The 14,578-nt window shown below is 40.5% G+C and overlaps 1 protein-coding gene across 3 annotated transcripts in view; it reads left to right on the top strand.

Annotated features, from left to right (window-relative positions):
* The window catches only part of HERC2 (HECT and RLD domain containing E3 ubiquitin protein ligase 2), a 331,520-nt gene that overhangs the window by 303,195 nt on the left and 13,747 nt on the right, over positions 1-14,578 (top strand). For all 3 annotated transcript variants that reach the window (XM_073353148.1, XM_073353158.1, XM_073353169.1), the window contains 6 exons: positions 1,940-2,101; positions 3,067-3,158; positions 7,288-7,427; positions 8,411-8,598; positions 9,386-9,583; positions 11,856-11,939. In XM_073353148.1, coding sequence (XP_073209249.1) covers positions 1,940-2,101; positions 3,067-3,158; positions 7,288-7,427; positions 8,411-8,598; positions 9,386-9,583; positions 11,856-11,939 — 864 coding nt within the window. The remainder of the gene's footprint in view (positions 1-1,939; positions 2,102-3,066; positions 3,159-7,287; positions 7,428-8,410; positions 8,599-9,385; positions 9,584-11,855; positions 11,940-14,578) is intronic.

Raw genomic sequence — 14,578 nt, 5'->3', positions numbered from 1 at the left:
GCCATCCTGGAGTACCTCCTGCACCTCAAGCAGCAAGGGCTAGCCCCGCCCTCACTCAGAGTGCACCTGGCGGCCATCTCTGCCTTCCGTCCGGGGTTCTCGGGGGGCTCGGTGTTTTCCCACCCAATGGTGGGACAGCTCCTTAAAGGGTTGGAGAGGGTATTTCCATACTCCCGCCCCCCAGTCCCTCCATGGAACCTTAACCTGGTCCTCTCTAAAATCATGGGACCCCCTTTTGAGCCGTTTGCTTCCTGTTCTCTCCTCCACCTTTCCTGGAAGGTGGCATTTCTGGTTGCCATTACCTCGGCCAGAAGGGTGTCCGAACTGAGGGCCCTCACCTCTGAGCCACCGTATACAGTATTTCACAAGGACAAGGTGCAGCTCCGGCCGCATCCCAAGTTCCTCCCTAAGGTGGTCTCCCAATTCCATTTGGGCTAGGACATTTATCTGCCGTTGTTCTTCCCGAAACCCCATGTGGACCGAGTCATCGCAGCTTGCACACCCTGGATGTGCATTGAGCACTGGCGTTCTATTTGGAGCGCACCAAGCCCTTTCGCAAATTTGCGCAGCTGTTTGTGACTGTAGCCGAGAGAATGAAAGGCCTCCCACTGTCGGCGCAGCGGATTTTGTCATGGATTACAAGCTGCATCCGGGCGTGCTATGAGCTCGCAGGTGTTCCGGCTCCGGCGGTCACGGCCCACTTGACCAGGGTGCAAGTGAATTCCACGGCTTTCCTGGGACAGGTCCCGATCCAGGAGATCTGCAGAGCAGCCACCTGGTCCTCGGTGCACACCTTCACAACCCGCTACGTGGTCAACCAGCAGGCCAGAGAGGACGCGGGGGTTGGCAGAGCAGTCCTCTGAGCAGTTGTTCCGTGACTCCTACCCTCCAGAAGTAAGCTTGTGATTCACCTAATGTGTAATGGATGTGAAAAAGCACTCGAAGAAAAAACGGTTACTTACTTTCTCGTAACTGTTTTTCTTCGAAGATGTGGTGTTCACGTCCATTCCACCACCCACCCTCCTACCCCTCTGTTGGAGTCAACGGCAAGAAGGAACTGGAGGGGGTCGGGCTGGCAGGGGTATATATGCACGGCACAGTGGCGCCACTCGGGGGGCCCCGCCGGCCTGACAGGAGCCGCTAAGGGGAAAAGTTTCCAATGCTCGTGCATGTGGCGTGCGCGCACCTAATGTGGAATGGACGTGAACACCACATCTCGAAGAACAACAGTTACGAGGAAGTAACTATTTTTTATTTGCAATTTGGAATAAAAAAAATCCAAGAAAGTTAGATATCCTGATTAGTAGGCTAGCAATAATTCAGACTTCACAATTTCATGGTAACTAGCCTTTCATAATTTAAATGAAGATTGTTGGTTCTGCTACAAGATTACTTGGCACTTGAACTGGCAATTTAATTTATCATCTGTACTCGACTGTTACAATATGAAGGTGAGCATTTCAGAAAATACAATGTTGACTAGTTTCATACTATTGTTTAGATGCTTGAATATTATAAACCAGCAAATAGCTATTTGCAAACATGCATTTTTATTCAGTTTATATAATACACAATAAAAGTCAGAAACCAGAAATTGAAGTTCATAAAACCTATTCCTTGTTTACCTTAAACATATCAGCAGCTGTTTTTTCTGATTTTTTTTGTTAACTATAGTGAGAATTTACTTGAGCAAAATAAAAGGAATAACCCAAGTATTTAAAATATGTACGGTACATTTAGTTATCTTTTTGTTGGGTTGAAAATACTAAAGTTTTCTTGACTGTTAGTGACTTCACTCATTGATGTGGTCCTGAGGTGTAATCACACCCTCAATTCTCAATAGAGTTCCTGCAAGTTGACTGTTTTTATTTGACTTACTGTTTGAAATTAAAAAGTTGAGACTTCTTAATGTAAACAAAAAATGGTGATGGTCTTTCAGGTGGAAGCATTGCAGGGCTATCGTGTGATTGATATAGCCTGTGGTAGTGGAGATGCGCAGACGTTGTGCCTGACCGATGATGATACTGTCTGGTCATGGGGTGATGGAGATTATGGAAAACTTGGGAGAGGGGGCAGTGATGGCTGTAAAGTACCAATGAAGGTATTTATATTTACATCCGTTTAAACACACTCATTTTAGAGAAGAGTAATGAAAAGTGAGTTACCAATTTGTAGAAGATTCCCCTTGTCTTGGGAGATAAAGGTTTTCCTGGTGGTTACCACTGAGACAGCTCAGTTAGGCACACTGACTGGTAATATAGCCTTGTGCTTGTATGTCTGAGTTACAAGGGTTGCCCTTAGTTTTTCTTTCTCTTTTGGCAATATTGTTGCTTCCTGTGGTATTCCTAATTTTAAGTTTAGAGAATCTCTCAAACCAGTAGAATCTCCTGACAGATCTCCACAGGCACATATAGAAATTCAAGGATATGGTACCAGTAAATGGGGTGACTCAACTCCGAAAAGGGACTAAAATTGATTAAGCTTAACATCCCACTTTATTGTAACTTGCTACATGTGAATGCATAGTTGACTTGGAACCTCTTAAATTATTAAGAGTTGAAGACTGTACAAATATCTGATAGCATGAATAATATTGCTATATAGTAGTAGTGCTGTTATTCATGTTAAATATTCTTATCCCCTAGACTGAGGAGAGGAGAAAATCGAGCATGCTATGTAAAATTTTACCCATTGCCCTAATCTTGGCTTTAAAAAAATAAATAAAAATAAAAATAAAAAAAAATTGAAGGTTTAACTCTAATTTTATACAAAGCTTAAGAACTGGAAGGAGTGAAAAGTTTTGCAAATATGACTTGTGAACAGCATGTACATTGATTTCAGTTAAGGGTGCACATACAATACTGCAAACAGGCTGTTCAATCAGTTATCAATCTGTCCCACATTGTATTTAGCTGTGAGACACTGATTTCTTTGTCCACACCTGGAGAAAAGCCTTGTGCAGCTTGAAAGCCAGTCTCCTCTGCCAACAGAAGTTGGTTCGTTACAGATATTACCTCACTCACCTTGTCTCAGTCAATCTAGTTGCATTTAATCCTGTTTTCCCAGATTGATTCCCTCACAGGCCTTGGAGTGGTTAAAGTGGAATGTGGATCACAATTCTCTGTGGCTCTTACCAAGTCGGGAGCAGTATATACCTGGTATGTGTTTTGAATTTGCAATAAATACTAGGGCTGTTGATTTAATTGCAATTAACTCAAAAAAATTAATCGCGATTAATCACACTGTTAAATAAGAGAACACCAATTGAAATTTATTAAATATTTTTTAATGTTTTTCTACATTTTTGACTATATCGATTTCAATTACAATACATAATACAAAGTGTACAGTGCTTACAAATATTTGCACTGTGAAAATGATAAACAAAAGAAATAGTATTTTTCAATTCACCTCATACAAGTACTGTAGTGCAATCTCTTTATCATGAAAGTGCAACTTACAAATATGTAGATTTTTTTTGTTACATAACTTCATTCAGAAACAAAACAATGTACAACTTTAGTGCCTGCAAGTCTACTCAGTCCTACTTCTTGTTCAGCGAATCGCTAAGAGAAACAAGTTTGTTTACATTTATGGGAGATAATGCTGCCCATTTCTTAAGTACAGTGTCACCTGAAAGTGAGAACGGGCATTCGGATGGCACTGATGTAGTTGGTGTCGCAAGATATTTACATGTCAGGTGCGCTAAAGATTCATATGCCTCTTCATGCTTTGTCCATCGTTCCATAGGACAGGTTTCCATGCTGATGACTCTCGTTAAAAAAATAATGCATTTATTAAATTTGTGACTGAACTCTTTGGGGGAGAATTGTATGTCTCCTGCTCTGTTTTACCCGTATTCTGCCATATATTTCATGTTATACCAGTCTCAGATGATGACCCACACATGTTTGTTTTAAGAACACTTTCACTGCAGATTTGACAAAACGCAAAGAAGGTACCAATGTGAGATTTCTAAAGATAGTTACAGCACTTGACCCAAGATTTAAGAATCTGAAGTGCCTTCCAAAATCTGAGAGGGATGAGGTGTGGAGCATACTTTCAGAAGTTTTAAAAAAGCAACACTCTGATGTGAAAATTACAGAACCCAAACCACCAAAAAAGAAACTCAACCTTCTGCTGGTGGCATCTGACTCAGATGATGAAAATGAACATGCATCAGTCCGCACTGCTTTGGACCATTATCGAGCAGAACCCATCATCAGCATGGACACACGTCCTCTGGAACGGTAGTTGACGCATGAAGGGACATATGAATCTTAAGCGCGTCTGACGATGCCAGCTACAACAGTGCCATGCAAACGCCTGTTCTTACTTCTGCATTATCTTTGCAAATGTAAACAAACTTGTTTGTCTAAGCAGTTGGCTGAGCAAGAAGTAGAACTGAGTAGAATTGCAGGCTCTAAAGTTTTACGTTGTTTTATTTTTGAATGCAGGCTTTTTGTGTACATAATTCTACATTTGTAAGTTCAACTTTCATGATAGAGATTGCACTACAGTACTTGTATTAGGTGAATTGAAAAATAACTATTTCTTTTCTTATAGTGCAAATATTTGTAATAAAAATAAATATAAAGTGAGCACTGTACACTTTGTGTTCTGTGTTGTAATTGAAATCAATATATTTGAAAATGTAGAAAACATCAACAAATATTTAAATAAATGGTATTCTATTAACAGCGCGATTAATCACGATTATTTTTTTTAATTGTGCAATTAATCATGATTAATTTTTTTAATCACTTGACAGCCCTAATAAATATCCCTTCTTAGGTTAAATTAATTATAACTTAGCCTACGACAGGCATAATTAATGCTTGTCTGTATTCTCCCACTTAGGTTCTTCCTTCCTTTAAAGTAGCTTCTCTGTACTTATCTCACCCTTGCTTATCTTTATTGCTTCCTCCTCTGACTCTGCTATAATAATAAATAAATAAATATAAATAATTAGCAATAGGATTCTGAAATTCGGAGTGACAGTCACCCACCTCTTCCTCGTCTTCCTTCCTACTCTTGTCTCTTTGTACATTTTCTGGATATGTCTGCAATCATGTTGGTTAAAATGCCTTAAAATATTCAAATTTGGTTTTACAGTCAGGTGCTTATTAAGTTATACTTCAAAATGGCTGAATGTCTACACAGAAGTGATTTGAATTACATTCATGAAGGATATCTGTGGTGATAGTTTATTTTATACAAAAACTTGCACACACAGAATTGTAGAAATATAGGGCTGGAAGGGACCTTGAGAAGCCAAGTCCTACCTGAATAGTGAGGCAGGACCCAAGTAAACCTTGACAGTTGCTTAAAAATCTCCAATGATAGGGATTCTACAATCCCCCTTGGAAGCCTATTTCAGAGCTTAACTACCATTATAATTACATAATTCCTATTATCTAAGCTAAATCTCCTTTTCTGCAGATTAAGCCTGTTATTTTTTTTTGTCCTGTCTTCAGTAGACATGGAGAACAATTGATCACAGTCCTCTTAATTACAGCCCTTAATGTACTATGCATCTGAACATTATTACACTCTCTATGCACTTGATAAGATGACTTGGCAATTGTGGATATTCCTTACAACCTCATAGATTCTTAAGTTCCTTCAGTTCCATGAAATGCGTTGTCTTCCCCTCTCTCAAGGAATAGGTTCTCTTTGATGATTTTATTGCATTCCTGTTTGAGTGAAAGGCATGAATGTCTTGCCTTGAAAAACCTAAGCACAGCATATACATTCCAGGCAATGTCCACTGGAGACTTCAGTGCAGAAATTCCTAATAGATTAGTAAAAACGTGCCCCTAAGGGTCAAGTAGATTGGGAGTATATGGGGAAAATTAAAAATGATAGCATTAGACATTTGTTAAAAAGTGACCCTAAATTGTGGTCAAGGGGGTTTGCATTTCATAATTGATTTGGCATTTTTAGTTCATTGTTTGAATCTTCATAGTTTGGAATCTTCCTACAAGTTTTAAGTTTCATATATTTTTTGAGTTGTCAAAGTAAAAAGAAGTCTTGTATTATTGGAAAGGAGATTCCTGACTTTCAAAATGTATAAAGTCAGTTTGTAGACTTGATGGGTCATAAATTACTGGATCTTGTATTTGCCATTGGTCCAGGATTGAACATTTGTAATCCTTGATACCAAACTTGGGGAGGTGAGGTAAGAAGAAAAACTATTGTCAGTCTGACATTTCCCTCCATCTCCGTTAAAAATGACCATTTGAAACTTGCTCAAGGTGTTGGAATGTTAGCATTGAAATAATGTGTTAGTGGATAGAATGGAGGAGAGTTGGTCAGAGTTATATGGCAGTTTGTGTATGTTGTGGTGGCGTCTAATTGGTTATGTATATTACATATTTATATATGGTATACAAAGGAGAATAAACATCTGTGACTGTGTCAGCAAAACCACATCAATACGATAGGAACAAAGGATGAAAAGAGGATTTCCCTCACTGCCTCACATTTGACATATTTGGAGGCAAAGTCCTAGGTTGTATGCTAAATACTTAATATAAATTTGCAAAAAGAACAGGAGTACTTGTGGCACCTTAGAGACTAACAAATTTATTAGAGCATAAGCTTTCGTGAGCTACAGTTCACTTCATTGGATGCATAGAATGGAACATATAGTAAGATATAATACATACAGATAAGTTGGAGGTTACCATACAAACTGTGAGAGGCTAATTAGTTAAGATGAGCTATTATCAGCAGGAGGAAAAAAACTTTTGTGGCTCATCTTAACTAATTAGCCTCTCACAGTTTGTATGGTAACCTCCAACTTATCTGTGTGTGTGTGTGTGTGTGTGTGTGTGTAACTATATGTTCCATTCTGTGCATCCGATGAAATGAACTGTAGCTCACGAAAGCTTATGCTCTAATAAACTAGCTAGTCTCTAAGGTGCCACAAGTACTCCTGTTCTTTTTGCAGATACAGACTAACACGGCTGCTACTCTGAAACCTGTCAGTATAAGTTTGGTTATTGGTCTATATGGAAAGAAGTGTTCATGATGATGAATTCACATTTGGCCTATATGTGTAAATCTCAGCCTAAAACACTAGTTTCTGGTATAATGGTGACTGAGTACAAATTGATTTTTGGTCCCCAATCTACTAACAACAGGTCAGCTTTTAAAGTCCTGTCTACTTGAAGACAAAGTATTATGATTTTTATGGAGTTAAATTGTACAAATCTGAAAAAGTCCTTTTATAACTGTGAGGTTGGGAAAAATGTTTGTACTAGTTATGTTATTTGTTTGCAGGGGTAAAGGAGATTATCATCGATTAGGCCATGGATCTGATGACCATGTGAGAAGACCTCGACAAGTACAAGGGCTGCAAGGAAAGAAAGTCATCGCAATAGCTACTGGCTCTTTGCACTGTGTTTGCTGCACTGAAGACGGTATAGAGAACAAATATTTTACTCGTTCTTAATAAACTTTATTTTGAAAAATGAAACATTTTAAAAAAGTCTGAAATCTGATGGATCAACATTTCTAATGGGTCAGAACCTGCCCTCCTTTTGTGCTCTGACATATTTGCATTCTTCCCAAGCAACAAATTTTGGTTTGTGTTGGTGATCTTAAAAGGGCATGCACACAATTTCAAGGTTTTCAGTCACTTAGCTTGAAAGAAATAAGAGTTAAGTTTCATAAAATATTTGAGATGCTCTAAAGAAAACCATATAGCTTTAACAGTAATTACAAATTTGTTGAGCTTTAAATGAGTGCACTAAGCTTTTTTGTTACATAGAAAGTCTCTTCAGCTTGCTGAGATGTTTAACTTGGTAAATGAAGTATGGAAGCAAACAGTTGTGTCTTATAGAGCAGCTTACGTTCATTTTAGTGTGTTTGAATGATTAAATGTTCCTTCCAGTAGAATTGTTTCTGCATTTAATTAGCAAGTTTACAAAAATGCTAGTGAAGTATTACGAAGTAGGCATGCATGGTGGCTAAGCTTTCCTTTAATTTAATCAGTCTGGTCTGCCATGGAACTATTAAATATAGACAGCAAGTAGTGTTTTCTATCGCTGTAATTCTTGTCCTGCTTCCCAATTTCCTCCTTGTGTTTTAGATACTTGGTGTATGTCCTCTTAAATGAGTGTGTAAACTGGGCAGTGGACATGTCTTTATATATGTTTGTACTGCAGCTAGCATAATGGGGTCTCAGTTCTGATTGATTAGTAAATCTGGGTGTTTCCTTCATGGAGATAACAAATAATTTTTGTTTGTAGCGGCTAGGAGCCCTAGTCATGGAGTATGACTATTGTGCTTTCTGCTATACAGACAACAAAAAGATGGTCCCTGCCCCAGAGAGTTTCAGAAGAAGTAAATTTTATTTTCATTCTTCTCTCTGAGGGAAGTAAACATGTTTGTGTTGGTTTAGGTGAAGTGTACACGTGGGGAGATAATGATGAAGGGCAGCTTGGAGATGGGACAACTAATGCTATTCAAAGACCCCGGTTGGTTGCAGCACTTCAGGGTAAAAAAATAAACAGAGTTGCCTGTGGGTCAGCACATACTTTAGCCTGGTCGACTAGTAAACCTGCTAATGCTGGCAAGCTTCCTACCCAAGTAAGATTTTGCTTTAGTAAAGTTGGATATTGAAATTTAGTTAATGCACTTATTAAAACTTTGTAGTAGCTGATTTTTCTTTCTAAATAACTAAGAAAATGCATGGTTTTAGCTTTGGATCAAGGCTTTCATTGCTTTTTTGTTAAGATCTCCCTCTGTTGCTCCTGTCCCTCTTCCCAAATTCAAATAGAGGTATTCCACCTTTCTAGGCAGAAATATCTTTTGTCTTTTAGCTGCCAATCAAGGACCATCATTAATTTAGTTTGAAAGTCGGAAGAAATTCAAGTGCAGCTTTCAACTAATGCTATGAAAGTTTGATGACTTTCCTGTTTGTTTTAGTGGATCTTCCACTGCTCCCTTTGGGTTTGAAAGACCCCTTTTTGAATATTTTCCTTCACTTTTTCTTCCACTGCTATAATGTTGTCACTCCATTGCTGCTCTTGCCCATCATGTACAATAGACTGGATCAAAAGTACAGATAAGAGTCCCCTATAGGAGGACTTCTAAAATCTGAAGTGATAAAATAATTCCCACTTCCACATTCCAATGCCACATATAACACTTTTTAAATCTTTTCAGCTTAGTGACACTAGAAAAATGTTTTATATACAAGTGAACTTATGCTGTCTTTAGTGCTGACAGTCCAAAAAAGCAAATATCTTAATTTCTTAAAATCAAAATCTTCTTGTATTTCCTTTACTTAATAAATTATTAATTTGTAAATTGTTCCATGCACATACAGTAACTAAATGTGTTCAATCTTAACAATATGATTGTTCCATCATAGGTTCCTATGGAGTACAACCACCTACAGGAAATACCAATAATTGCATTGAGAAACAGACTGTTGTTACTGCATCACATCTCTGAACTATTTTGTCCTTGCATTCCCATGTTTGATCTCGAAGGACGCCTTGATGAAACTGGCCAGGGACCCTCTATTGGGTTTGACACTTTACGGGGAATTCTGATATCGCAGGGAAAGGTATTTATCAGGATTTGTATTTGCATTTTCAAAGAAAATCTTAGATTATGGTAATTTTAATTATATACATTGTTTAAATATTTTCTGAAGAAAATGGAATAGAGCTATGTATCTTAGCTCATGCATGAGCAATATAAATAATACATCATAGCTTTTGGTGTATGTTATAATTTCAGGTGGCAAGTGGAATTTGACAACTTGATTCTCAAATTCTGTAGGGATTGTGTAGGCTGCTGCTATCAGTTAGTTTTAAATTTTAAGTTTTCTGTTCTAATTTAGTAGAATTCTCCTAGAACTTCCCTTGAGAGAATAAAACTAAATGGACTTCTTCCAAGGAGCCACATTTGTTTTTGAATTTCAGATGCAATGACTTGGTGTTTAGCTAATTGATACAATAGAAGTGTGCAGTGATAAATACATTTCAGCCTGACTGGAGTCAGAACATGAACAGTCTCTTGTGCTTTATCTGTTGAATAAAAGAGCAGTTGTGCTAGAATCTGTGCTAAATGTCAGTGTCCATGTGTCTGTGCTTTACAGTGTCCTTGTGCCTTCTGAAAGAGTTAAACTGTAAAACTTGAAGGCTCACACCTTTGGGTGGAGTTGCGGGAGAATGTGTGTTTAAGCAAGGGGGAGTCAGTACTGGACCCAGGGATGAGGCAGCTGGACAGCAGGCTCCAGCTCTCAGGAGGATGATGATGTGTTAATTTACATGGTATATATGGGCCCAGAAAATCAAAGGTGTTAACCCACTCACTTGCCAACATTAAAGAGTTTTAAACAAGATTTCGAGTTTGGTATACAGAAACTACAGCCTGCCTAGTACTGTGGAAGACACGCCATAAGGAATCCTTTTCACCTTTTATTAAGGTGCAAAAAGAAGGAAAAAAACATGAAAGCATTTAAAATGCAAATTATTAAATAAGATTTCAATTTAAACATCCCTTGTTCCCTTTCCCTTTAGCTGGAGAGCGTTTTTAGAAGGAAAAGCCCTCTTGTTTAGCAAAGATAAAAAATGCAGCTTCTGTCTCTGATGTTGATTTTTCACTTGCAGTCTTACTGCTGGAAAAACACAGCTCATGGTCTTATCAGCCACGTGGAGACCTGGCAAACTTGTACCAGCATTGTAGTGTGTAGGGCATTGTTTTAGCTTACTTTTCTGGTTACAGCAGCATTGCAAAATATGCAGTTTTGGTTGGCTAACATAGGTTCTTATTAGACAGAAGGAAAAAAGGAGAGAGATAGGAAAGTGAAAAAATAAGGTGGGGAGGGAAAAGGAAGTGGGTCAGAGAGGGAAGGAGAGACAGTCTCTTGTACCAGGTGCTGTTCAGGATTCAGCCAGATCTGGTGAAGGTGGCAATGTCATTTGGCTTCCTCTCTCTAGTCTGGTCTGGTCAGGGCATCTTTCAGGATCAGGGTAAAGGAGATGGTGGGGTGTCATCCACGATGGTGAAGCTTGCTCCTTCCCCTTCTCTCATCTTTCAGTTAGCCAGTGTCGCCGTCCATTAGCTTTTCCCCCAAAGTCTCTCTTTGAGGACCCCAGAAAGGAGGGATGGACAGAATTATATTACCTTTTGGAACTAATACTGTAACTCATTTGTGTGTGTGTTTACCTGCTTTAATCTGATAAATAACTCTCATTTATTTTTCTTAGTTAATAAATCTTTAGTTAGTTTATTATAGGATTGTCTACAAGGGTTGTCTTTGGTGAGAGATCTAGGGTGAAATTGACCTGGGGTAAGTGACTGGTCCTTTGGAACTAGGAGTAACCTGTATATTGTAATTTTTGGTATAAGGGCTATCTGTCACAAGAGAGAGCTTGCCTAGGTGGCAAGATTGACTCGAGTGCCCAAGGGGACTGTCTGTGACTCCATGTTAAGGCTTTATAGGGCTTGAGGAGTTCACACTTGATACTTGGTTGGTGAAATTGAAGTATAGAACTCACAGCCAGTTTGGGGGTTTGTGCACTGCTTCTTCACAGTCTGCCTTGGGGTTGGTACCCACACTCCTGAGAAACTCCGGACAGCTTGGCACTAAGTAACGGTTTCTTGTGCAATTTATTCCTTGTTATTGATTGGATCTTCCTGAGGGTTAAGACTGCAAGATGCAGGTTTTCTTGTTCTGTGGTAAATCTCTGTTGTATTCACCCCACCACCCCGCTCCCCTGAGCGGAATTAAGCATATGTTTAAATCTGAAATGCCCGCAGATTTAGAATTGTATTGTAATTTTGGCACTGCTCTATTATGTATAATTTTTTATATTTTTATTTTTTAGGAGGCAGCTTTCAGAAAGGTTGTGCAAGCAACTATGGTGAGAGATCGTCAGCATGGGCCAGTTGTAGAACTCAATAGAATACAGGTAATGTAACTAAAACTGTGATTGTAATGTGTGGCTAACTCTAGTGTTTATAGCGCAAAAGCGAATGAGATTAATTATGCGCTCTTATGAGGACGACCGCTTTAAGTGAGTGATCCTCTCATGGATTGCACCCCACCAGATTTGATTCCACAACTTCCCTTTGGCAGTTACAGTGCTTTGTTTAATGACTGAGGGTATGTCTACACAGCAGTGTAAGCCTGGGCTCAAGCCTGAACCCTCCCGCCCCCCCTTGCATCCTCATACCAATGCGCGAACCTATGGTCCCAGGACCCTGCAGGGCTGGAGGGTCCAAACCCATGTTAAGCTGTGACTTAGGGTCCAAGCCCTATTGCTTTCCTATGTGCGCGTGGCCCCAGTTTGACTCGGGTCACAGTCTTCCAGATGTATCCCAGAGTTCCTTGGGGAAACTTCCTTAGTTGTCTCTATGCCTACAATATGTGGTGCAGTCTGTTGTACTCTATTGCAAATGGAAGCCACACCTCCCTTTGCAAACAGCTGCAGCTCAGATCAGCATTAACCCATTGTCTGCTGAACCCTGGTCTGTGAGTATGCTATGAGAGAGCCTATAGGGTTTTCAATGGAGATGGATCAGAAGAAGCTATTTGCAAATAGAGCTGCTTCCTGGTCAAAGAGCACAACCAATTTTTCATGCATGCTCCCCGGGCACCCCTGCACATGCAGCCCCAGGAGGGACCATGGGAGCAAGGGCGGGAGAGCAGAGCCAGGACTAAGTGGATGCCCTGCAAGGAGGGGGAGTGGCAGAGCTCTCGGTTCTGCACAGCTGGGGAAGGATGAGTCCAACACCCTCCTGGGCAGCCACTTGGTCTCTCGCTGGCCCCCTGTCCCTCCTGGGGCTCTGCATGCAGGGGTGTCTAGGCAGCGTGCACTGTCAGGGCAGCGTGTGGGAGCCAGTCCTAAAACCTTCCCACAGTGTTAGTGTCTCAGGCTCCTCCTTGCTCCTGTGCAGAGCTTCCCTTTAGCGAAGACGAAAGATGATGGGCGGGAGGTGACTCCCAGCTGACGGGGTGTTGGGAGTCATCACTCCCCAAGCTGTCCTGAGCTGGGAGCTCTGCCACTTCCACTGCCTGCAAAGCAGCTGCTTGGTCCCGTTCCGCTCTCTGTCCCTCCCCCACTTTCCCTGGGGCTGCGTGTCCAGAGGCACCCAGGCAGTGTGTACTGTGAGGGTGGTGAGTGGGAGCCAGCCCCAAACTTCTCCTCAAAACAGACAAAATAAAAAACCAAACAAAAATCCCTTCATTGAACAGCCCAGTTTAAAAATTAAGAATCACAAAGTTTCATGTTAATAGTTTGACAGCCCTGGAGACTGACGTCCTAATTATCCTCAGAACAGGGGCAGATGGATATTTTACTACCAGTGTGACTCAGCCTAGGAGTGGAGAGCCCAATTTTCAGATCAGATGACAGATCAGTATAAAGCCTTCTGAAACTGCAGCCATTCTACTGAGACAGCCACCAAAGGAGCCAATTATGCAGTTTAAGTACTCGTGCTCCTTGTGGGCACCTGAGTCCCATCCATCGCACCGTCACAGTTAGTTTTCCCACAGTACAGTAGGTTTATAGGGCTACAGTGTCGACACTGTGAGCGGGGGAGGTGCTAGGGACCTGGTTACTTTGGTTCCAGCATGGGTCAGGTAATCCCTTAACCTAGGGTTAAAATGCAGAGTAGATGCTCAAGCCCAGGGTTCCCTGACGTGGGTCAGCTGACTCAAGTCCCACTAACCTTAGGCTTACATTGCTGTGTAGACTTATCCAAAATGTCAGAGAGACTACTAGAGAGATAAAATAAACTTGGTTGAATGTGCTGGAGATGGCTGCTTATTTATGTCTATTACTCTGTGTACTCTGGCACGTTAGAGTTACATTATGCAGCGTGGGATCCCTTGTGTACAACAGGGCTGTATTAATTTCTGTGGCTGATTGGCAATTATGTAGCAATGCCAACTGATCAAATCATTTGAAAGCCTGCTTGGTTCTTAAGAAGTAAGAAAAAATGATAGAAAGGGGTAGAAGGAGCTGAACACTGCTTTGGAGGGAGCAGGGGATTGTGAAGCCATTCAGGGATAGGGATTTCTAAGATGAAAGGATGATATCATCCATTCTAGATCCTAAATTCTGTGGGAGTGGAGCTCCCCTTTGAATGACTTACGGGCTGCACATCTGAGGAAATCTTCTGCCATGACCAACTCTAATTTTGCAGGAGCAGAGCTCTGTACCTGCACAATTTAGGAGCCTTGAATGACAGCTGTATTTACTATAACCATCTCCTACTCCCTTCTAGATCTTCAGTCTTTCATTCTGCTATAAGCCACCTTTCCGTCAGCCATGAAGTGCTGATCTCCCGTAGACCCCCTAAATAGCAGAATAACAAGCTAGGGTTTATACAATATGAGGAAAATTGTCATTTTGTTTAAATTTGTGGCACAGATTTATACATCTTGGCAAAAAGGTAATTTTTTGGGCCACTTGTGTGGTTGCTTGATTGTGTTATATGTGGCTGGCTATCCTACCCTTCCTCCCTCACCTTCCTCTTGGCAACTGCTGTTTTTTCTCCTCTCTATGTAAGATTTCACATTCATTGATCCTGATTCCCCCCACGT

This window comes from Lepidochelys kempii, chromosome 1 (genome assembly GCF_965140265.1).
Source record: "Lepidochelys kempii isolate rLepKem1 chromosome 1, rLepKem1.hap2, whole genome shotgun sequence".
NCBI classification, from domain to species: domain Eukaryota; kingdom Metazoa; phylum Chordata; order Testudines; family Cheloniidae; genus Lepidochelys; species Lepidochelys kempii.
Note: the sequence above shows the minus strand (reverse complement) of the source record. Positions and strands in the feature narration are given on the sequence as shown.